This window comes from Rhinoraja longicauda, chromosome 18 (assembly GCF_053455715.1).
Source record: "Rhinoraja longicauda isolate Sanriku21f chromosome 18, sRhiLon1.1, whole genome shotgun sequence".
NCBI lineage: Eukaryota > Metazoa > Chordata > Chondrichthyes > Rajiformes > Arhynchobatidae > Rhinoraja > Rhinoraja longicauda.
In genome coordinates, this window is record NC_135970.1 from 15,457,931 (window position 1) to 15,482,593 (window position 24,663).

Sequence of the window (24,663 nt, forward strand, 5' to 3'; positions counted from 1 at the left end):
GGCGGACAGGAAGCAAAGAGTAGGAATAAACGGGTCCTTTTCGGAATGGCAGGCAGTGACTAGTGGGGTACCGCAAGGCTCAGTGCTGGGACCCCAGTTATTTACAGTGTATATTAATGATTTGGACGAGGGAATTGAATGCAACATCTCTAAGTTTGCGGATGACACGAAGCTGGGTGGCAGTGTTAGCTGCGAGGAGGATGCTAGGAGGCTGCAGAGTGACTTGGATAGATTAGGCGAGTGGGCAAATGCATGGCAGATGCAATATAATGTGGATAAATATGAGGTTATCCACTTTGGCGGCAAGAACAGGAAAGCAGAGTATTACCTGAATGGTGACCTATTGGGAGAAGGGGAGATGCAACGTGACCTGGGTGTCATGGTGCACCAGTCATTGAAAGCAAGCATGCAGGTGCAGCAGGCAGTGAAGAAAGCGAATGGTATGTTGGCATTCATAGCAAGAGGATTTGAGTTTAGGAGCAGGGAGGTTCTGCTGCAGTTGTACAGGGCCTTGGTGAGACCGCACCTGGAGTATTGTGTGCAGTTTTGGTCTCCTAACCTGAGGAAAGACGTTCTTGCCTTAGAGGGAGTACAGAGAAGGTTCACCAGATTGATCCCTGGGATGGCGGGACTTACATATGAGGAAAGACTGGATAGCCTGGGCTTGTATTCGCTGGAATTTAGAAGACTGAGGGGGCATCTTATAGAAACATATAAAATTCTTAAGGGGTTGGAGAGGCTAGATGCGGGAAGATTGTTCCCGATGTTGGGGGAGTCCAGAACCAGGGGTCACAGCTTAAGGATAAGGGGGAAGTCTTTTAGGACCGAGATGAGAAAACATTTCTTCACACAGAGAGTGGTGAGTCTGTGGAATTCTCTGCCACAGAAGGTAGTTGAGGCCAGTTCATTGGCTATATTTAAGAGGGAGTTAGATGTGGCCCTTTTTGCTAAAGGGATCAGGGGGTATGGAGAGAAGGCAGGTACAGGTTACTGAGCTGGATGATCAGCCATGATCATATTGAATGGCGGTGCAGGCTCGAAGGGCCGAATGGCCTACTCTTGCACCTATTTTCTATGTTTCTATGTTTCTATGTTTCTATAACCTATGTGTTATCTAGGCATGTCAGGCAGCATCTCGGGAGAGAAGGAATGATGCTGCCTGACCTGCTGAGTTACTCCAGCATTTTGTGAAATAAATACCTTCGATTTGTACCAGCATCTGCAGTTATTTTCTTACACTACTTGTTATCTAGGCATGTTCGCTGAATGTATATCATATCTTTAAAAGTGGTTACACACCATCTATTGCATTTGAATAGAATCTACAGCTGAACGTCAGTAAAGGTTAAAGAAAGACAAACAGTGGAAATAAAGATGAGCAGTTTGTCTCTGTTGCTTCTGGTCTCTGGGTCAGAAGGACATGGGCTCATGATTTCTGCCAGGATTTGAAAACGTTAACCATTCTGCCACTGCAGTGCAGCGTTAAGGAACCGCAAAATGTCTTTACCAAGTGAGAAATGAAAGACCCAGTGGCATTATTTAATCCTGATTCCTTAGGTAACATGCTTCTCTCAAATAACAGCAATGGAAATCAGCAGATCTGCGTTATTAATGTGTGCAATATCGGTGGTTCACATATAATAATAATCATGTTGCCTGCATATTAATCCATTGTACATGCTATATCGGGGAATATTCTAAAGAATTGGAGAAGGCATTATATCTTTACATACTTTAGCATTGTACTCATCCTGAATGTTTACGTTTTGTTTAGTTTAGCTTAGTTTAGTTTAGAGATACAGCATGGAAACAGGCCCTTCGGCCCACCGAGACCATGCATCAACAATCACCCTGTGCACTAGTTCTATCCTACACACTAGGGGCAATTTACAGAAGCCAATTAACTTATAAACCCACACGTCTTAGGAATGTGAGAGGAAACCGGAGCAAACCTGGAGAATGCACAAACTCAGTACAGACAATGGTCAGGATTGAATCGCAGGATGGTTAGAGAGAGTAAAAGAGCAACACTTACATTTCTCTTCTTTTGTTGTTTTCACTTCCTCAGCAACTCTTTTCAAGGAACTGACCAAGGTGCTGATGTCTGAGCTGTTTGTTTCACAGCGGATGAAGAATTCGAGTATCTCCGGGTTATATTTAGATTTCTTGGATGGCCTTGTTTCAATGTGGTGAATCTTGGCTTCAAAGGTCTGTAGGACGGGGAGAAAAAAAAAAGATTTTTAAACAATGCAGAAATTAACAGTTGCGTTTTCAGATCATAACATCCAGGTCCCATGCAACATTATTCTGGTGCATAATTCTCTTCACGACTAATTAGCTCCCATTCCAATCCGCATTAATTTCTTCCTCTAGGTTACCCGGTGCGCCTCACCAATATTTCCCTGGAAATAGGTAACAATATAAACGGCGGCCAGAGACCGGGATCAATCCTGACATTGGGTGCTGTTTTTGTGGTGTTCGCACGTGACCACATGGGTTTCCTCGGGGTGTTCTGGTTTCCTCCCACCTACCAAAGACATGTGGGATTGAAGGTTAATTGGGCTCTCTGCATTGCTCCTAATGCTTCGGGAGTGGATGAGAAAATAGGACAGCATAGAACTAATGTGATGGGTGTGGCTCAGGGGGGCCAAAGAGCCAGTTTCCATGTGTAAACTGAACTAAACTAAACTAAATTTCTACATCACCGTTGATTAGCATTTAATCAGTAGATATCAGTTCAGATGTCCATTAAAGGAACTCCAAGTTCAAAATATGGAAACAAGGAACTGGTTTATACCAAAAATACACCAGTTGTTGGTTTATACCAAAAATAGACACAAAATGCTGGACTGCTGAACTCAGAGGGTCAGGTAGCATCCCTGGAGAAGAAGGATGGGTGACATTTCATAATTGGGACCCTTCTTCAGACTAAAACTAAAGAGTAGGGGGGTGGGTGTGGGGGTGGGGGTGGGGGTGGGGGTGGGGGTGGGGGTGGGGGTGGGGGTGGGGGTGGGGGTGGGGGTGGGGGTGGGGGTGGGAGAGGCTGTGAAGAGCTGGAGGCGAGACAAGACCAGCACCAATCAAGGGGCAAGTGGGTGGGGAGGGGAGTGTAACCCAGAGGTATGACCATTGAATTCTCTAATTTTAAGTAACTTCTACTTACATTCCCTTTCCCCGCCCCTCTTGCCTCCTTCCTCCACCCTAGTCATTTTACCAGTTCCACGGTTCTCCACATTGTTTCCCTCTTAAGATCACACCTTCCCTAACCAACAACGGACCTACCAGGCACCGCCCTGCCTGAGGTCATTTGTGGCTGGCCCTGATTGGGCCTGGTCTTTTCTCATATCCAGCTCTTTACACCCCACCCCCCACCCCTTACTTTCAATATGAAGAAGGGTCCCGACCCAAAACATACCCATCCTTTTTCTCCAGAGATGCTGCCTGACCCGTTGAGTTACTCCAGCACTTTGTGTCTATCCAAGTTGAACATATCTAAAATATCCAGGAATTTATTGGTTTCTTAATAAATATTGCCTGAAATTTGTATGCTTTGCACTGGTGCCCACTAGTCATACATTTATTGTCCCACATATGCAGTTTAGGTAAGTGTACCTCATTAGACCAAAGTATCATGTGCTGTTAATCTTTTCTCTTTTCTCTATTCTCCTATATCTTTACTCAGAAATTGACCTCTGGAGCCACCTGGACCCATCTTGGTCACTTCTCCGAGACTTGTTTTTAGATCAATGAATGTCGTTAAGCACAGTGAGCAAATCTGCCGCGGTCGACAATATACTTAACCCTCACAGATTGGTCTTTTCATCAAAGTGTACAAAGAAATCTATGTTGTGTCACGTAGTGAAAACAAAATTAATTATGCTGGTGATTTTTAATTTATATGGCTATAAATTTCAATACAAAAATCTTAATTGTCTCAATTAGTGTCACTCCTTTGGCCTTGCGCGTCCCAGTCATGCAAATCTAACTGAGTTTGGCTGCATAAATTACGGAATAATTTACAGATTGTCACTCCTCAATTACCCCAGGTTGTGGCAGATGCTGGCTATCCACTAACGGCAAAATCTCCACGATTTCCCATTACTGCCAATGCATGTTGTGTTGCTCGTAATCAAATTCTTATGTGATACATTACAAAATGTATTTTTCTGCCACAAAAGTACATGTATGTCATAAGGTCATAAGTGATAGGAGCAGAGTTAGGCCATTCGGCCCATCAAATCTACTCCACCATTCAATTATGACTGATCTGTCTCTCCCCTCCTAACCCCATTCTCCTGCCTTCTCCCAATAACCCCTGACACCCGTACTAATCAAAAATCTATCTATCTGCTCCTTAAAAATATCCATTGACTTGGCATCCACAGCCTTTTGTGGCAAAGAATTTCCACAGATTCACCACCCTCTGACTAAAGAATGTGTTTTGTTACTCCTAGAAGGTTCAATAATCAATTGGTATCACAATTTTAAAAAACAGAGCTTAGAGCCCAGGTTTTATCTCTAGGAATTGCTTAAGTGTTCTGAAGTGTTCTGGAGGAAGCCGCTGATTGGTGGAAGCGGACTAGAGGAAGCAGCTGATTGGGCGTAACCCCGGGGTTGTATTTCTGCTTTTTGTTCGTACTTTTAGTTAAGGGTTCGGTGAGTTCAGGGTTCAGTGAGTTCAGGGTTCAGTGAGTTAAGGGTTCAGTGAGTTAAGGGTTCAGTGCTTTTTAGTAAAGGTACAGTTTAAAGGATTAAGAGGGATTTGATTTAATTTGGGGGTAAGACATGTCAGGTGAGATCGGCCCCGTGGAATGCTCATCCTGCAACATGTGGGAGATCAGGGATATTGTCGGTGTCCCTGATGACTACGTGTGCAGGAAGTGTGTCCAGCTGCAGCTCCTGGCAAACCGCATTGAACGGTTGGAGCTGCGGTTGGACTCATTCTGGTGCATCCACGATGCTGAGAAGGTCGTGGATAGCACGTATAGGGAGTTAGCCACACCACAGGTAAAAGATAAGCGGACAGAAAGGAAACGGGTGGCCACTAGCCAGCGTAGCAGTAGGCAGGTAGTGCAGGAGTCCCCTGCGGTCATCTCTCTCCTAAACAGATATGCCATTTTGGATACTGTTGGGGGGAGATGGCTCATCAGGGGAAGGCAGCAGCAGCCAAGTTCATGGCACCGTGGGTGGCTCTGCAGCAAAAGAGGGGAGGAAAAAGAGTGGAAGGGCTATAGTGATAGGGGATTCAATTGTAAGGGGAATAGATAGGCGTTTCTGCGGCCGCAAACGAGACTCCAGGATGGTATGTTGCCTCCCTGGTGCAAGGGTCAGGGATATCTCTGAGCGGCTGCAGGACATTCTGAAGGGGGAGGGTGAGCAGCCAGTTGTCGTGGTGCACGTTGGCACCAACGATTTAGGTAAAAAACGGGATGAGGTCCTACAAGGTGAATTTAGAGAGTTAGGAGATAAACTAAAAAGTAGGACCTCAAAGGTAATAATCTCTGGATTACTACCAGTGCCACGTGCTAGTCAGAGTAGGAATAGGAGGATATTTCAGATGAATACGTGGCTTGAAAAATGGTGCAAGGGGGAGGGATTCAAATTTTTAGGACATTGGAACCAGTTCTGGGAGAGGTGGGACCAGTACAAACAGGACGGTCTGCACCTGAGCTGGAATGGAACCAATGTCCTAGGGGGAGTGTTTGCTAGTGCTGTCGGGGAGGATTTAAACTAATGTGGCAGGGGGATGGGAGCAGGAGCAGAGAGACAGAGGGGTGTAAAATGAGGGTAGAAGCAACAGGTAGCAAGGTGAAAAGTAAAAGTGGCAGGCAGACAAATCCAGAGCAAAAATCAAAAAGGGCCACTTTTCAACATAATCGTATAAGGGGTAAGAGAGTTGTAAAAACAAGCCTGAAGACTTTGTGTCTCAATGCAAGGAGTATACGTAATAAGGTGGATGAATTAAATGTGGAGATAGTTATTAATGATTATGATATAGTTGGGATTACGGAGGCATGGCTCCAGGGTGACCAAGGCTGGGAAAAAAACAAAATGGCGGCACTGCCCTAGCAGCTGCCGCTCACCTGCGGTCCATTTGTCTTTGTGTTTTTGTTGTTTTTTTTGGTCTTAATTGTAGTTGTGATGTGGTGTTTTTTGTGTTTGTGTACTATGTGTGTATGTGGGGGGGAGGGGGAAACTGTAACACTATAAATATGTGTCCCTTCAGAACGGAGACCCGACCTTTGTTTTCTGGGCCGTGTCTCCGTTCCAGCTGCGGCCTACCATCGGCCCAACTCCTGGAGCTGGCGGCCTCCAGGGCTCTGGTTCGCAGAGCCCGCGGATCGGACTTACCACCACCGGAGCCGGCCGTCTTCGGAGGCTGCGGGAGCGGCTGCGACTCGCCTTAGGCTCGGGCCGCGTGGATGCCGACATCGGGAGCTCCGGCAGCGGCAGCGTGTTCGCCCGCCCCGGATCGCGGGGCATGGGGCGCGGACATTTCACCGTCCGGCGCGGCCTAAGATGGCCGCGGGATATTTCTCTGCTGGGCGGGGGCTTCAATGTCGGGAGCCACGACCGCCCCGACGTGCAACAACAGCGGCAGCGACAGCGACAGCGTGTTCGCCCGCCCCGGATCGGACTTATCATCGGCGGAGCCGGCCGTCTTCGGAGGCTGCGGGAGTGGCTGCGACGCGACGCGCCTTGGGCTTGGCCCGCTGTGGACCGTCCGGTGCGGCCTACAACCACAACAACCTGACTGCGGGCGAGGACAGCAGGAGAAGGGAAAGACATTGTGGCCTTCCATCACAGTGAGGAGAGAGAGGACTGGAGGAGACTCACTGTGATGGATGTTTCTTTGATGGATGTTTCTTTTTTTGTGTGTTTTTTTGGGGTTGGGTGGTTTGAGTGCCTGTTTGATGCTTTTATTGTTGGACTGTGTTTCTGGGGGTTTTGGGGTGTGTGATTTGAATGCCTATTTAATGCTTCTATTGTTGGACTGTGTTTTGGGGGGTTTTTGGGGTTGGGTAATTTGGGTGCCTGTTTAGTGCTTTTATTGTTGGACTGTGGGTGATCATTGTTGGACTGTGGGTGATTGAATTAACATTTTGTTCAAGATGGCCGCGCCGTTGTGTTTGGCTGCCTGCCACTGTATGTTTCTTTTTTTTCCTAGTCAGATGTGCAGCACTTTGGTCAACGTGGGTTGTTTTTAAATGTGCTATACAAATAAATTGACTTGACTTGACTTGACTTGGGATATCAACATCCAGGGATATTCTATATTCAGGCGGGATAGACAGAAAGGAAAAGGAGGTGGGGTAGCGTTACTGCTTAGAGAGGAGATTAAAGCAGTGGAAAGGAAGGACATTAGCTTGGAGGAAGTGGAGTCGATATGGGTAGAGCTACGAAACACTAAGGGGCAGAAAACGCTAGTGGGAGTTGTGTACAGGCCACCTTGGGCAAGAGTGATCATAATATGGTAGAGTTCTTCATTAGGATGGAGAGTGACAAAGTCAATACAAAAACAAGTGTTCTGAACTTAAAGAAAGGTAACTTTGAGGGTATGAGGCGTGAATTGTCCAAGATAGACTGGCGATTGATGCTGAAAGGGTTGACGGTGGACATGCAATGGAAGGCATTTAAAGGTCGCATGGATGAACTACAACAAGTGTTCATCCCAGTTTGGCAAAAGAACAAACCAGGAAAGGTAGTGCATCCGTGGCTAACAAGGGAAATCAAGGATAGTATTAAAACAAAAGATGAAGCATACAGATTAGCCAGAAAAAATAGCATACCAGAGGACTGGGAGAAATTCAGAGTCCAGCAGAGGAGGACAAAGGGCTTAATTAGGAAAGGGAAAATAGATTATGAGGGAAAACTGGCAAGGAACATAAAAACTGACTGCAAAAGCTTTTATCGATATGTCAAGAGAAAAAGATTAGTTAAGACAAATGTAGGTCCCTTGCAGTCAGAAACAGGTGAATTGATCATAGGGAACAAGGAGATGGCAGACCAATTGAACAAATACTTTGGTTCTGTCTTCACTAAGGAAGACATAAACCGTCTGCCGGAAATAACGGGGGACCGGGGGTCTAATGAGATGGAGGAACTGAGGGAAATCCAGGTTAGTCGGGAAGTGGTGTTAGGTAAATTAAATGGATTAAAGGCAGATAAATCCCCAGGGCCAGATAGGCTGCATCCCAGAGTGCTTAAGGAAGTAGCCTCAGAAATAGTGGATGCATTAGTGATAATTTTTCAAAACTCTTTAGATTCTGGAGTAGTTCCTGAGGACTGGAGGGTAGCTAATGTAACCCCACTTTTTAAAAAGGGAGGGAGGGAGAAAACGGGGAATTATAGACCAGTTAGCCTAACATCGGTAGTGGGGAAAATGCTAGAGTCAGTTATTAAAGATGTGATAGCATCACATTTGGAAAGTGGTGAAATCATCGGACAAAGTCAGCATGGATTTACCAAAGACAAATCATGTCTGACGAATCTTATAGAATTTTTCGAGGATGTAACTAGTAGAGTGGATAAGGGAGAACCAGTCAATGTGTTATATTTGGACTTTCAGAAGGCCTTCGACAAGGTCCCACATAGGAGATTGGTGTACAAACTTAAAGCACACGGTATTGAGGGTTCAGTGTTGAGATGGATAGAAAATTGGTTGGCGGACAGGAAGCAAAGAGTAGGAATAAACGGGTCCTTTTCGGAATGGCAGGCAGTGACTAGTGGGGTACCGCAAGGCTCAGTGCTGGGACCCCAGTTATTTACAGTGTATATTAATGATTTGGACGAGGGAATTGAATGCAACATCTCTAAGTTTGCGGATGACACGAAGCTGGGTGGCAGTGTTAGCTGCGAGGAGGATGCTAGGAGGCTGCAGAGTGACTTGGATAGATTAGGCGAGTGGGCAAATGCATGGCAGATGCAATATAATGTGGATAAATATGAGGTTATCCACTTTGGCGGCAAGAACAGGAAAGCAGAGTATTACCTGAATGGTGACCGATTGGGAGAAGGGGAGATGCAACGTGACCTGGGTGTCATGTTGCACCAGTCATTGAAAGCAAGCATGCAGGTGCAGCAGGCAGTGAAGAAAGCGAATGGTATGTTGGCATTCATAGCAAGAGGATTTGAGTTTAGGAGCAGGGAGGTTCTGCTGCAGTTGTACAGGGCCTTGGTGAGACCGCACCTGGAGTATTGTGTGCAGTTTTGGTCTCCTAACCTGAGGAAAGACGTTCTTGCCTTAGAGGGAGTACAGGGAAGGTTCACCAGATTGATCCCTGGGATGGCGGGACTTACATATGAGGAAAGACTGGATAGACTGGGCTTGTACTCGCTGGAATTTAGAAGACTGAGGGGGGATCTTATAGAAACATATAAATTTCTTAAGGGGTTGGAGAGGCTAGATGCGGGAAGATTGTTCCCGATGTTGGGGGAGTCCAGAACCAGGGGTCACAGCTTAAGGATAAGGGGGAAGTCTTTTAGGACCGAGATGAGAAAACATTCCTTCACACAGAGAGTGGTGAGTCTGTGGAATTCTCTGCCACAGAAGGTAGTTGAGGCCAGTTCATTGGCTATATTTAAGAGGGAGTTAGATGTGGCCCTTTTTGCTAAAGGGATCAGGGGGTATGGAGAGAAGGCAGGTACAGGCTACTGAGCTGGATGATCAGCCATGATCATATTGAATGGCGGTGCAGGCTCGAAGGGCCGAATGGCCTACTCCTGCACCTATTTTCTATGTTCTATGTTTCTAAGTGATACAGCTCTTTAATTTCTGCCCCTGGAGTCTGCTTTTTCCCCTTCTGTACATTGAAACAATGGCAATGTTTCTTTACCTCTATACTAAAACACAGGATATGCAGTGATTGCATTGAATGATCAAACCGACTCAAATAAGTAACTTGACAACTCATTGCTCAGACTTTCCATGTTTTTAGATTATAGGGATTTATAGGGTTAAAATAAAATGGGACCAGCAATCATCCACACACTGATCTGTAGAATGGTCTCAACCCAGAACGTCACCTATTCCTTTTCTCCACAGATGCTGCCTGACCCATTGAGTTACTACAGCATTTTGTGTCCATTTAGTTCTATGTTACCCCACATTTTGCAACCTACACACATAGAGAGAATTTACAGAAGCCAATTAACCTACAGCCCTGTACGTCTTGGGGATGTGCGAGGAAAACAGAGCACCCAGAGAAAACCCACATGGACACAGGGAGAATATACACAGTACAGACCGCACCCACAGTCAGGATCAATCCCAGGTCTCTGGCACTGTGAGGCATCAATTCTATCGCCTCACCACTGTGCTGCCCTCAAAGATGATATGTTCATCAAAATCAAAGCAGCAATGTTCAAAGAAGGAAATGTTCCATAATCTCCACTGCAGCAGTTCCCCAGGTGTTTTTGCTCTCAATAACCATTCAAGATTGAATTGCCAACCCTGATAGTATAAACTGGGCTTGAAGATGCAAATATAGAGTGAGCGAAAGTCAGTCTCTATCTTAGATAAACTTTAGTCAAAGGGATCTAGATATCCTTGCCCTGAGTATTCGGCAGAGTAGAACCAAAAATTGAACCGTGTCTTGAAATAGACTCCACTTTCCCAATGGTGGGGCCACATTTGGAGTATAGTGTTCAGTTTTGGTCGCTCTGTTAGCCGAAAGACGTCAGTAACCTGGGAGGATGGGGGGGGGGGGGGGGGGGGAAGGGGGGACTGGAAGTAGGAAAAGACCAAAACAAATCAGGGCTGGAAACAGATGACCAAGGATGGGTGGAGCCCATAATGGCCCATTGTTGGCTGGGAAACAGGTGATAGCAAAGGAATACAGGGATGTGCACTAGTAGGTCAACTAGGGAGGGGAGAGAGGGTTTGCAGGGGTCACTTGAAATTAGAGAAATCAAGGTCATATTGCTGGGTTGTAAGCTGCCCTAGCGAAATGTGAGGTGCTGTTCCTCCAATCTGCGTGATGAAGCAAATAGTGATGCAAGTGGCTTCAATTCCTTCAATTCCCTCGGGTTGACTCCAGCATGGGGAAAAGGAGTTGTTAATTCACATGGTTGATGTAATGAAAACAAAGTGCTGTTAAATGTGAATTCAATTTCTACCTGATTGTTATCCGGCCTCCTACCCTTGCTAAGGCCACTTGTTCAATCAGCTTGGGAGTTAAAAAAAACCTGACATGGAATATTAAATTACCCTTCTGTGTGACCATAATAATGTATGGCTGGTTCCTTGCTTCTGCCCCAGAGGCTGTTCTTTAGCATGCAAATACCATTGTAACTGAATCTGTTTTAACAATTTATTTGTTTTGCCAGGAGGGACGTAGAAATAAATGCTGTTATCTCACATATCATCCATGTGCGTCTGCTAATCTCTAATCCTTTCTTAAGGTAATATCGCCAATTTGAAATTGTGCATTAGTGTCTGTGCTTCAGAACAGAAATGGGACTTTGTTTCACCTTTTATTCCCCCAAAATGCACCAAAAGCATTCCTTCCTCCCCGCTGCATCTTTACTGTCAAACAGCATCTCTGGAGAACATCGATAGGCAATGTTTCTGGTCGGGACCCTTCTTTTAGAATGATTGTAGCAGGAGGGAGAAAGTGGGAAAAGAGATGGGGTTGGGACAAAACCTGGCAAATTATGCCCGCTCCCACCTCTCTCTCAGCTTTCTCCCCCCCCCCCCCCCCTCCCCCACTACTATCAGTCTGAGGAAGGACGCAAACCAGAAACATCGCGTATCCATTTCCATCAGAGATGCTGTCTGATCTGCTGAGTTACTCCAGCATTTTGTGTTCTATGCAAGATTTCAGCATCTGCAGTTCCTTGTGCCACAATATATTGCAAAAACTGAAATGATATATTAAGTGAAGTTTGTGATGGTTTGTTGCCTCTTTGTAAACTCAGGATAAACCAAAAGAGAAAGAATCCTCGGGCGAAATGTGTAGGAAGGAACTGTAGATGGTGGTTTACACCGAAGTACAACAAAGCAAAGAAGAGTGGGAAGCCAGAGGATTGGGACTCTTTTAAAGAGCAACAGAAGATGACTAAGAAGGCAATACGGGGAGAATAGATGAGGTACGAGGGTAAACTAGCCAATAATATAAAGGAGGATAGTAAAAGCTTTTTTAGGTATGTAAACAGGAAAAAAATAGTCAAGGCAAATGTGGGTCCCTTGAAGACAGAAGCTGGGGAATTTATTATGGGGAACAAGGAAATGGCAGATGAGTTGAACCGGTACTTTGGATCTGTCTTCACTAAGGAACATACAAGCAATCTCCCAGATGTTCTAGTGGCAAGAGATCCTAGGGTGACGGAGGAACTGAAGGAAATCCACATTAGGCAGGAAATGGTGTTGGGTAGACTGATGGGACTGAAGGCTGATAAATCCCCAGGGCCCGATGGTCTGCATCCCAGAGTACTTAAGGAGGTGGCGCTAGAAATTGTGGACGCATTGGTGATCATTTTCCAATGTTCTATAGATTCAGGATCAGTTCCTGTGGATTGGAGGGTAGCTAATGTTGTCCCACTTTTTAAGAAAGGAGGGAGAGAGAAAACAGGAAATTATAGACCAGTTAGTCTTACATCAGTGGTGGGGAAGATGCTGGAGTCAATTATAAAAGACGAAATTGCGGAGCATTTGGATAGTAGTAACAGGATCGTTCCGAGTCAGCATGGATTTACGAAGGAGAAATCATGCTTGACTAATCTTCTGGAATTCTTTGAGGATGTAATTAGGAAATTTGACAGGGGAGAGCCGGTGGATGTGGTGCACCCTGACTTTCAGAAAGCCTTCGACAAGGTTCCACATAGGAGATTAGTGGGCAAAATTAGAGCACATGGTATTGGGGGTAGGTCTGAAGAAGGGTCTCGACCCGAAACGTCACCCATTCCTTCTCTCCCGAGATGCTGCCTGACCTGCTGAGTTACTCCAGCATTTTGTGAATAAATCGATTTGTACCAGCATCTGCAATTATTTTCTTATACATATGGATAGAAAATTGGTTGACAGACAGAAAGCAAAGAGTGGGGATAAATGGGTGCCTTTCAGAATGGCAGGCAGTAACTAGTGGGGTACCGCAAGGCTCGGTGCTGGGACCGCAGCTATTTACAATATACATTAATGACTTGGATGAAGGGATTAAAAGTACCATTAGCAAATTTGCAGATGATACAAAGCTGGGTGGTAGTGTGAACTGTGCGGAAGATGCTATGAGGTTGCAGCGTGACTTGGACAGGTTGTGTGAGTGGGCGGATGCATGGCAGATGCAGCTTAATGTGGACAAGTGTGAGGTTATCCACTTTGGTGGTAAGAATAGGAAGGCAGAGTATTATCTGAATGGTGTCAAGTTAGGAAAAGAGGACGTACAACGAGATCTGGGTGTCCAAGTGCATCAGTCACTGAAAGGAAGCATGCAGGTACAGCAGACAGTGAAGAAAGCCAATGGAATGTTGGCCTTCATAACAAGAGGAGTTGAGTATAGGAGCAAAGAGGTCCTTCTGCAGTTGTACAGGGCCCTAGTGAGACTGCACCTGGAGTACTGTGTGCAGTTTTGGTCTCCAAATTTGAGGAAGGATATTCTTGCTATTGAGGGCGTGCAGCGTAGGTTTACTAGGTTAATTCCCGGAATGGCGGGACTGTCGTATGTTGAAAGACTGGAGTGACTAGGCTTGTATACACTGGAATTTAGAAGGATGAGAGGGGATCTTATCGAAACATATAAGATTATTAAGCGGTTGGACACATTAGAGGCAGGAAACATGTTCCCAATGTTGGGGCAGTCGAAAACAAGGGGCCACAGTTTAAGAATAAGTGGTAGGCCATTTAGAACGGAGATGAGGAAAAACTTTTTCAATCAGAGTTGTGAATCTGTGGAATTCTCTGCCTCAGAAGGCAGTGGAGGCCAATTCTCTGAATGCATTCAAGGGTGAGCTAGATAGAGCTCTTAAGGATAGCGGAGTCAGGGGGTATGGGGAAAAGGCAGGAACGGGGTACTGATTGAGAATGATCAGCCATGATCACATTGAATGGCGGTGCTGGCTCGAAGGGACGAATGGACCTGCGCCTGCACCTATTGTCTATTGTCTATTATCTATTGACAAGATTATCTTGTATTATCCAATGTCCAAAACAGTTAACTTCTTGAATCATGCCCGATATTGAATGTTGTGACTCATTGATTGCCGCAATGGCTAATGTTTGGTGTTACCTCGAACACTTTGAGCGTGCGGGAGAGCGCAGATCCCTTGCTGCAGCGGATAGTGAAAAACAGGTTAACCATAGCTCTGCCATCCTTCTCCTCGAATACCAGCTGGTCCCCAGAATCCGCTGTCTCGGCGGCAGCGGCGGCTGCTTCCCGCTCCTTCCGCGCATCTTCGATCAGCGACTGCCTGCGCCCGATGAAGTGGGGGGACTGACACCGCAAAGAAAGAACATCAGACAGGTTCAGAATTCAGCCACACAGACCCGCTGACAATTCATGAAAGCAACATTCAACATGATTTTATTCCTTGGTAGTGCAGGGGAGATCCCATAGAGGTGTATAAAATCACGAGGGGAATAGATAGGCTGAATGCACAGAGTCTTTTATCCAGACTTTAGCAATTAGAGATACAGTGCGGGAACAGGCCCTTCGGCCCACCGAGTCCGTGCCAACCAGTAATTACCCCATACACTAGCACTATCCTACAGACTTGGGACAATTTACTATTTTACCAAAACCAATTAACCTACAAACCTGTACGGCTTCAAAGTGTGGGGAAAACCAGAACACCCAGACAAAACCCACATGGTCACAGTGAGAATGTGCAAACTCCTTACAGACAGCACCCAAGGTCAGGATTGAACCCGGGTCTCTGGTACTGTAGGGCAGCAGCTCTACCACTGCGCCACTATGCTGTCGTATATGAGGGGAATAGGGGACGTGAATGCACAGACTTTTATCCCGAGTAGGGGATTTAAGGTGAGAGGGAAAGATTTAATAGGAAACCGAAGGAAAACATTTTCACACTAAGGATGGTGGGAGCTGCCAAAAGAGGTAGTTGAGGCAAGTATTATCGCAATGTTTAAGAAACATTTAGATAGGTACATGGATGGGATGGATTTGGAGGGATATGAGCCTAGCATGGACAGGTGGGATTGAAGTTGAGGCAAACCATTTCAGCACAGTGTGTTGAGTGTTAAATGTTGGCCAGAAGACCTAGTCTTATTTACATCAAGCGTTCAATGGCCAGCTAAGGGAACCTAACTGAGAGGTAAGAATGCCACAAGAACCCCAAGATTCATTATTGTAGATGATAAGAGAAAAGAGCTAAAGAGAGAGGGGAACAAGCGTTGAACAGAGTCTGAGTAATTGAAGAGAGGGACTGAATAACCTAAGAGGTATTCAAAAATAAGCACATCAGAGACAAATTATCAGGAATGGATAGAAACAAGGTGCGGAGGAAAGTGACACAAACTGAAGAGAGAAAGGATACAAGAGGGTGAGGAGAGGAAAGCAGACATAGAGGATAAGATCATAAGAGATAGGAGTAATATGGATAAATATGGAAGCAATTCAGACAATCCTTTGATATCTGTAAATTCTCAATACTCGCTCCTATTGTAAGGAATCATGCATTCCTGCCACCTTCGACAGATGCTTCATTCAGTGCTTGGCTTAATCATGGGGTCTGTTCATTTAAAGACATGTTTATAAATGGTTTGTTTGCATCTTTTGTGCAGATTATTCAGAAATTCAATATCTCTAGGTCACGCTTCTTTAGGTATATGCAAATCCGCAGCTTCATATCGTCTAATATCACTCAATTCCCTTCACAGCCCTCAGACACACTCCTAGACTCAATCAATGACATCACATCATTTAGAAAGGGAAAGATAGGTGACATATATTCTTTATTAACGAGAGAAAACATGACACGTCTTAACTCCCTAAAAGAGCAGTGGGAAGGGGATCTGGGTATGAAAATTTCACACTCCATCTGGTCAGAGATGATTGAGGGTATATACACATCTTCGATATGCATGAAGCACACTGTTATGCAGTTTAAGATTTTCCACCGACTGCACTGGACCAAAGCTAAGCTAGCCCAATTCACACCCGATATAGACTCCATGTGTGACCGCTGCAGGCAGAACCAAGCCACTTTCATTCATATGTTTTGGGATTGCCCTGTTATCTCATTTTTGGCAATTAATATTCGATATGCTCTCCCAAACTACTAATGAATCCTTAGAACCATCAGCCCTTGCTTAATTCGGTGTGGCAACACAAAATCTTGCATTAAATAATAATAAACTAAATCTTTTGTCTTTTGCCACGTTGGTGGCCAGGCGACAAATCTTGATCAGACGGAAAGATTGTAACCCTCCAACATTTGCACAGTAGATTAGGGATATGTTGTATTTTATTAGGGATATGTTGTATTTTATTAAATTGGAGAAGATTAGGTATACTGTTAGGGAATCAGCTGACAAGTTTACATTGATATGGCAACCTTTCCTTAGTTGTATTGATGCTTTAGGCTCTGATAATTTTATGGTTGAGTAGAGTCTTTGATATGTGTGTATGTAATTAAGAGTGGAATTGAAGTATTAGAATGGTCCCTGATATGTCTTAACATTCCGATTTTTCTGCTTCCCTCTTCTCTGTTTTTATGCATGTTAATGCCCTAGATAATATGGTGTACTGCTTTAAACCTCTAACAATTTATCTTTTTTCAAATGTATTTATTTATTTATTTTTATTTATTTTTTTGTTCATTTTTTTTAAACTTTGTCTTTTTTTTAATGCTTATGTTTATGTTTACTTATTTACTTATTTTCCTTGCATATCTTAAGTTGTATACCCTCTGAATGGTATTGTGGGTGGGAGGTGGTGGGTGGGGGGATATCTATCAGCACTAATGTGTTCATGCATTGAATTGTCAAAACTGTGTTAATAAAAAATCAGAAATAAACTTTGTTCAAAAGGAATTAGGCCATTCGCCCCATCACTTGATGGGCTACACTGCCATTCAATCATGGCTGATCTATCTCTCCCTCCTAAAAGGTAGAATTTAAAAGACACAACAAAAGGAAAGAAAATAATGAAGAATAAAAGAGACCATATTTATATATATATATATATATATATATAGTGTTTACAGAGTACTATGTTTACTTGTCTGTTGTTCTGTTGCAAGTAAGGATTTCATTGTTTCATTTTGGGACATATGAAAATAAAACACTCTTTACTCTTGACTTGACACTTGATAAATTGGAGAGAGATCAAAAAAAGAGTGGATTAAAGAATTAGAACTTAGGAAGGGAGTTTCAGGATGAGGTCGTTCAGATGGATCGATCCACATAAAAGGACAGAAAAATCCTCAGGCTAGGCAAGGCAAATGCTGAGATGAAATGGAAAATGATTAGTTAAAATGACTGAACAAATATTTTAAACATGTGGCAGCAAATCAGCAAATTTATCCCCAGATTCTGACTGACCCATCGAGTGTTCTAGCATTTTCTGTCTTTGTTTTATAATGACAATGACTTTATAACCATAAGGAACAAAACTTGTACAGGTTAGAGGGAAAGTAGAAAGACGGAACTGCAGTTGCTGGTTTGCAATAAAAAGGCACAAAGTGCTAGAGTAACTCAGCGGGTCAGGCAGTATCTCTGGAGAACATGGATAGGTGACATTTTTGGTCGGTACCCTTCTTCAGATCCCTGTCATATCCCAGTCTGAGAAGGGTCCCGACCCGAAACATCACCTATCCATGTTCTCCAGAGATGCTGCCTGACCCGCTGAGTTACTCCAGCACTTTGTGTCTTTTTTTCGGTTAAAGAGAAACCGTTGGATGTAGAGAACAGACAGTTTTAAATTCTCAAGCAAAACACATTCTTTCCCTTCCACCCTTCTTCATCTGAAGAAGAAGGCCCGGCCCCAAAATGTCACCTATCCATTTCCTCCAAGGATACCCAATCCACTGATTTCCTCCAGATTTTGTCATTTGCACAGGTTTCCAGAATCTGCAGCTCCTTGGTTCTCCAGGTTTACTTTCTCATTAGATTTATGGAAGTGAAATCATGGAAATAATTTAAAAGCAAAACTTAACAATTGTGCACCATATCCCAAAACTACCCATCTGCCTATTGCAGTTCTTTCTGCCCCATCACCATCAGTGTCCATCGAGAAATGGTCTGCCGGATCCACATTGTTCCCATTATTTACTTCCCAAACAATTAGAAACAATTCATGATAGATCATGTGAGATTACCTCAGAAAAGGATTTGTTTTCATTCGAAGGAGTTGCATGAATCCTCCTGTATTTATATAGGGGGGGTTACAGCGTGTGTGGGTTAGGAACAAACAGCCAGTGCGCCCTTCAGCAATAGACTTTACTTTAGACTTTAAACATACAGCATAGAAACAGGCCCTTCGGCCCACCGGTTCCGCGCAGACCAGCAATCACCCCGTTTACTAGCAATATCCTACACGCTTAGGACAATTTACAACTAACCAACAAACCTGCACGGCTTTGGAGTGTGGGAGGAAAACGGGGCACCCGGAGAAAACCCACGCGGTCACGGGGAGAACGTACAAACTCCGTACAGACAGCACCCGTGGCGCTGTAATGCAGCAACTCTACCTCTGTATCACTGTAAAGAAACTGTTCGCAGCAACTCAACAGTAAACTGCAAATGCTGGTTTACAAAGGACGCAACGTGCTGGAGTAACTCAGCCGGTCAGGCAGCATCCCTGGAGAACATGGACAGGTGAAGTTTAGGGCCGGGATCGTCCTTCACCCATGCACGTTCTCCAAAGATGCTGCCTTCCCCCTCAGTTACTCCAGCATATTGTGCCCTTCACGATGTAAAGTATCCGTTTGGGGGTAATCTGGTCACTGGGATTCGGGCTATCTTTGATTTGGAATCGTTTCATGTATTTCAGACGTTGGGCTACTTTTTTTTCTGCTTAACAGATAGCCGTCAATCTATTTGAAGAGATTAGATTGAGGTGGGTCACACAAGCACATGGGAAGGATAGAGATACAGGTACTGTGCCGATGCTGGAATAGCTAGTAAAACACAAAGTGCTGGAGGGACACAGCGGGTCGGAGGGAGGACATCTGTGGAGGGAATGGTCTGTGGAGGGAATGGTCCGGCGATGTTTCAGGTCGGGACCCTTCTTCGGGCATGGGATAGGTAAACAGTTCCAACCATTCGTCTGGGATGATGATGTCTGGGGTGTGATGTTACCAGGAGCAAAAGCAGTCCACTTGACCACCTACCAAACCTCTAAGAAAGTACAACTCAGGAAATTCCACCTCAAAGAGAAACATGGTGTTCCAGTTTTCCAGCTTGCTCGGTAAATGGCGGGGCGCTAGAATAACGTTTGGCTACAGTTACAGATGTCGCTGGCGCGTTTTGTTCCAAGCAGATGCTCGGAGCTTTAAATAAAGAGTTATCGAGAGAAAAACAAAATCCCAGAACGCCCAACGTTCAGGTGAGTTCAGCATCGCACCGAAAGCGAGCCTGATTAAAACGCGAACGTATCTCCTCGCTGGATGTGCATTGACTAATTTGGATACGTCTCTTATCAGTGTCTATTCCCAACCGCTCTGCCTCTTTCCCGAGCTGATGAGCTGTCAGCGTTTTAAAGAGGTTTACACGCAATTTTTAAAAAACCCATTGGATGCCAAATAGAGCTTATACTCGCTATAGGAAGGAGCCGCGAATGCTGGTTTACACTGAAGATAGACACAGAATGCTGTAGTAACTCAGCGGGACAGGCAGCAAATCCGCAGAAAAGGAATCAGTGGCGTTTCGGGTCGAGGATGAAAGTTTTGAGTCAGTCTGAAGAAGGGTCTCGACCCGAAACGTCAACTATTCCGATTCTCCAGAGATCTGAAGAAGAGTCTCGACCCGAAAAGTCACCCATTCCTTTTATCCAGAGATGCTGCCTGTCCCGATGAGTTACTCCATCATTTGGTGTCTATGCTGATTGACCCGCTGAGTTACTCCAGCACTTTGTGTCTATCTTCTGAGCTTATATGTGTTTAGTTTGCACTGCTGTGCGTTTTGGCGGAGCGCTGTTGTTACACGGCTGGCACATTCTGAAGCACGTTCAGGGTAAATCGATTCACTCTTTACCGTTCGGCGCTCTCGGTTGTAAGCGTGAGATTGCAACCGCCATGCTATGCAAACAACTCACCTTTATCGAAAGGCATTTTTGTTAGATGCTCGATTATCGTGAAGTTTATCTTGAATTCACTGCCCAGAACTACTGTTTCCAATGTTTCACCCAGAGCAAAGTGCTGGAGGAACTCAGAGGGCCAGACGGCATCTGTGCAGGGAATGAATGGACAGGCGACTTTGTGGGTCTGGACCCTTCTTCAGACATGACCCAAAACATTGCCGGTCCATTCGCTCCCGAGATGCTGCCGGACCCGCTGAGTTCCTTCGTGTTTTGATCAAGATTCCAACATCTGCGGTTCCTTGTGTCTCCAAATATTTTACCCTTTTTGACCCACGGTGACGATTGGGAAGAGGCTAAAATCTGATGATTCTTTTTTTTTTAAGCGAATGCATTAATCACACGTAGAGGGACATATTTCGCTTGGACAGCTTACAACCCAGAGGTATGAACATTGATTTCGCTAATTTCAAGTAACCCTTCCATTTTTTATTTTTTTCTCTCTCTCTCTCTCGCTCTCTCTCTCTCTCTCTCTCTCTCTCTCTCTCTCTCTCTCTCTCTCTCTCTCTCTCTCTCTCTCTCTCTCTCTCCTTCCCTCCCTCCCCTGGTCATTCCACTAATGTCACTATTCGCATCCTTCGTTATCACCTTCTCCATAGACAACAATGGACCATTGTGGGCTCCTTGACCATCGGTGCCGGCTCTGGTTTGTTCTGTATCTTTTTATACCTCTAGTATCCCTCTCTCCTGACTCTCAGTCCGAAGCAGGATCTGGACACGAAACATCACCTATTCCTTTTCTCCAGAGATGCTGCCCGACCCGCTGAGTTACTCCAGCATTGTGTGTCTATGTTCAATAGCTTAACTCCATTTGCCCATATTTGCTCATAAACCTTCATATATTTGGTTCATATTCGCTTTATCATGTATCTGTACACCGTGGATGGCTCGATTGTAATCATGGGGTGTCTTTCCGCTGACTGGTTAGCACGCAACGAAAGTTTTTCCACTGTACCTCGGTAGACATGACAATAAACTCAATTCAACTCAACTCAAGAAAAGTCTACCTCAAATTTAACAACAGGTGTAAACTGGCATCTGCAGTTCCTTTCCACGTATAAATACGTTACGGGCGAAAATAGTTTAGGGAGGAACTGCAGATGCTGGTTTACATAGAAACATAGAAACATGATCAATGTGATCATGGCTGATCATCCAACTCAGTATCCCGTACCTGCCTTCTCTCCATACCCCCTGATCCCTTTAGCCACAAGGGCCACATCTAACTCCCTCTTAAATACAGCCAATGAACTGGCCTCAACTACCTTCTGTGGCAGAAAATTCCACAGATTCACCACTCTCTGTGTGAAAAAAAAAATTCTCATCTCGGTCCTAAAAGACTTCCCCCTTATCCTTAAACTGTGACCCAGTTTAAACCGACGATAGACACAAAATGTTGGAGTAACTCAGCGGGACAGGCTGCCTGAGTCAGGGATGAAAAAATATTTCCCTTCTACAAAACGGATGTAAGTTATGCGGGCATACGTACACCCAAATGGGATCAAAGAGATGGAAGAAAGACATTCGGAGCTCACCGTCACGGCTTCGGCTTGCTTGGAGTCCAGTTCAGAGAGCGCTCTGCGGAAGCCTCTGGCAGACGAGGGGTTGGACGTGGGCATCATCGAGGCGCCCTGCAAGTCCCTGCAACTTGCCAGCCAGCCCGTCCTCCCGCCCCTCCTATATATAAGCGAGCTGCATCTCCATCCTCACGTCAAGTCTTCTCATTTACTTATCTTCACACCCCATCGCGCCCATTTATTGGACTTCCTCCGCGTCGAGCAAACAACAGGCCTGCCCCCGCCGGTCCTCTTCCAGTAAGAAACATCGGAAGAGTTTTTGTAAAGTTGTATCTCTCCGCCCCCAGCCCCGAGGTGAATTACATGGAGCTTTGCAGCTCTGCGCCAGCGCCCAATGCCTTGCGCAATCCTTGACCCCCTCACTTCATCTAACCACGTAGGCAATCCACTCTATTTGAATGTTAGCGATTGGAATCGTTGAATTGAACGACTATTCGGCCCGTCGTGCCCATACTTGTTATAGATTCACCGAGTCATACAGTAATATAGCGTGTTAAGGGGCCTTTCGGGCCAAATTCCCCACGTCGACCAAAATGTTCCATCTACACTAGTCCCACCTGCCTGCTTTTGGCCCATATCTCTCTAAACCTGTTCTATCTTGTCTAAATGTTTCTTAAACGCTGCGATAGTACTTGCCTCGACTGCCTCCCCCGGCAGTTTGTTACATACACCCACCACTCTTTGTGTAAAGAAGTAATTCCCCAGGTTCCCATTAAATCCCCCCATGGTTGATCCAATTAATCCTGCCTCCCTTCTTTACATAGAGCCTGGAACAGTACTTCTGCCCACAACGTCCATGCCAAGCATGGTGCTAACATAAACGGATCTTCTCGGCCTGCACGTAATCCATATCCGTCTATTCCATGCATGTCCATGTGCCTATCTAAAAGGTCCTTAAACACCACCGTGGCATCGGCCTTCATCGCCACCTCGGGCAATGCGTTCCAAGTACCCACCACCCTCTGTGTGAAAAACCTGCTAGCACATCTCCTTTAAACATTGTCCCTTTCACCCCCATTGTCCCTCTCACAATTGTCCCTCTCACCCATTGTCCCTCTCACCCATTGTCCCTCTCACCCCATTGTCCCTCTCGCCATTGTCCCTCTCACCCCATTCTCCCTCTCACCCCATTGTCCCTCTCATCCCATTGTCCCTCTCACCCCATTGTCCCTCTCACCCCATTGTCCCTCTCACCATTGTCCCTCTCACCCATTGTCCCTCTCACCCCATTGTCCCTCTCACCCCATTGTCCCTCTCACCCCATTGTCCCTCTCACCATTGTCCCTCTCACCCCATTGTCCCTCTCACCCCATTGTCCCTCTCACCCCATTGTCCCTCTCACCCCATTGTCCCTCTCACCCCATTGTCCCTCTCACCATTGTCCCTCTCACCCCATTGTCCCTCTCACCATTGTCCCTCTCACCCCATTGTCCCTCTCACCCCATTGTCCCTCTCACCCCATTGTCCCTCTCACCCCATTGTCCCTCTCACCCCATTGTCCCTCTCACCCCATTGTCCCTCTCACCCCATTGTCCCTCTCACCATTGTCCCTCTCACCCCATTGTCCCTCTCACCATTGTCCCTCTCACCCCATTGTCCCTCTCACCATTGTCCCTCTCACCTGCGCTCTAATTCTTGACATTTCCTCCCGGGGGAACATATTCTGACTATCTACCTTAGCAACGCCTTTCATCATTTAAAAAAATATTTCGATATGGTCTCCGGTATTCTTTGCCTTCAAACCGCTGTTCAATTGCCTTGTGCTTATTGCCGTTCAATCTGCACCCACAGCCATCCCATCGACAATGCGAAGGGTCCCTTCCCGTGCTCTCCAGAGATGCTGCCTGACCCGCTGAGCATTTTGTGCCTAACCCTGTTAGGACGGGCTTAGCCTCGTTTAGTTTCTGATCTTGAATTGTCTTAAACAGGTGACCTCTGGCCCACTGCTAATCTTCTCCCCTCATTCTGTTCAGTATCATGAATAATGTACAGAAGCGGGAGCCGGCCATTCGGCCCTTCTTGCCTGCTCGCTCATCTATTACTTCAAGCGCCGACTGACCCTAAATTATTTGAATTAGATGAAATCTAAACATGTATGAATCTCTGTCTTCAGTATACTCAGTGACTGGGTTTGTTTAAACCCCCCCCCCCCTTTCTCTCTGGGTGAAGAGATAAGAGGTTTCTTGTCATAACTTTGATGAGGAGCGGAGACTTCCCACCAACCCATCCGCACCTCTCGCCGCGGGCTTCGAGCAAGAGCCTTTCTTTGCCAGGGTTCAGACGAGGCGCTGCGTGGCGGCTGCGGGAAGACCCACCCACCCCTGTGTGTGAGAGAGGATGTTTTCCCATTAGTTACCCGCTCTCGGAGCAGCAGTAGTTGCGGCAGCTTCAGGCACCAGCTGATCGGGAGATCCAGGGCACGTTTAAAGTCACCCAGCGCTCGTGTATGTGCATGTGTGTGAGTGTGTGTGCGTGTGTGTGTGTGTGAGTGTATGTGAGTGTGTGTACGTGTGCGTGAGTGTGTCTGTGCGTGTGAGAGTGTGTTAGTGTGTGTGTGCGCGCGCATGCGTGTGTGTGTATGGGCGTGTGTGTGTGCGTGTGTGTTTATGAGTGTGTGTGTGCGTTAATATCTGTGCGCGTGTGTGTGTCTGTGTGTGTTAATGTGTGTGTGTGTATGTGAGTGTGTGTGAGAGAGAGTATGTGTGCGTTAGTGTGTGCATGTGTCAGTGTGTGTGTGTATGTCTGTGTGTGAGAGAAAGTGTGTGTGTGCGTGTGTGTACGTTGTGTGTGTGTGTGTGTGAGAGTTTGCGCGTGTGTCTCTGTGTGTGAGTGTG

General features: G+C 45.7%; 1 protein-coding gene across 2 annotated transcripts in view; it reads right to left on the reverse strand.

Annotated features, from left to right (window-relative positions):
* The window catches only part of th (tyrosine hydroxylase), a 56,361-nt gene extending 34,436 nt beyond the window's left edge, over positions 1-21,925 (reverse strand). Inside the window, exons 1-3 of one of the 2 annotated variants that reach the window (XM_078414765.1) lie at positions 21,788-21,925; positions 14,223-14,426; positions 2,036-2,210 (exon numbers count right to left, since the gene is read on the reverse strand). In XM_078414765.1, coding sequence (XP_078270891.1) covers positions 2,036-2,210; positions 14,223-14,426; positions 21,788-21,874 — 466 coding nt within the window. In that variant the 5' untranslated portion in view covers positions 21,875-21,925. The remainder of the gene's footprint in view (positions 1-2,035; positions 2,211-14,222; positions 14,427-21,787) is intronic. The other variant, XM_078414766.1, reaches the window with a different exon arrangement.
* Between the last annotated feature and the right edge of the window lie 2,738 nt (positions 21,926-24,663).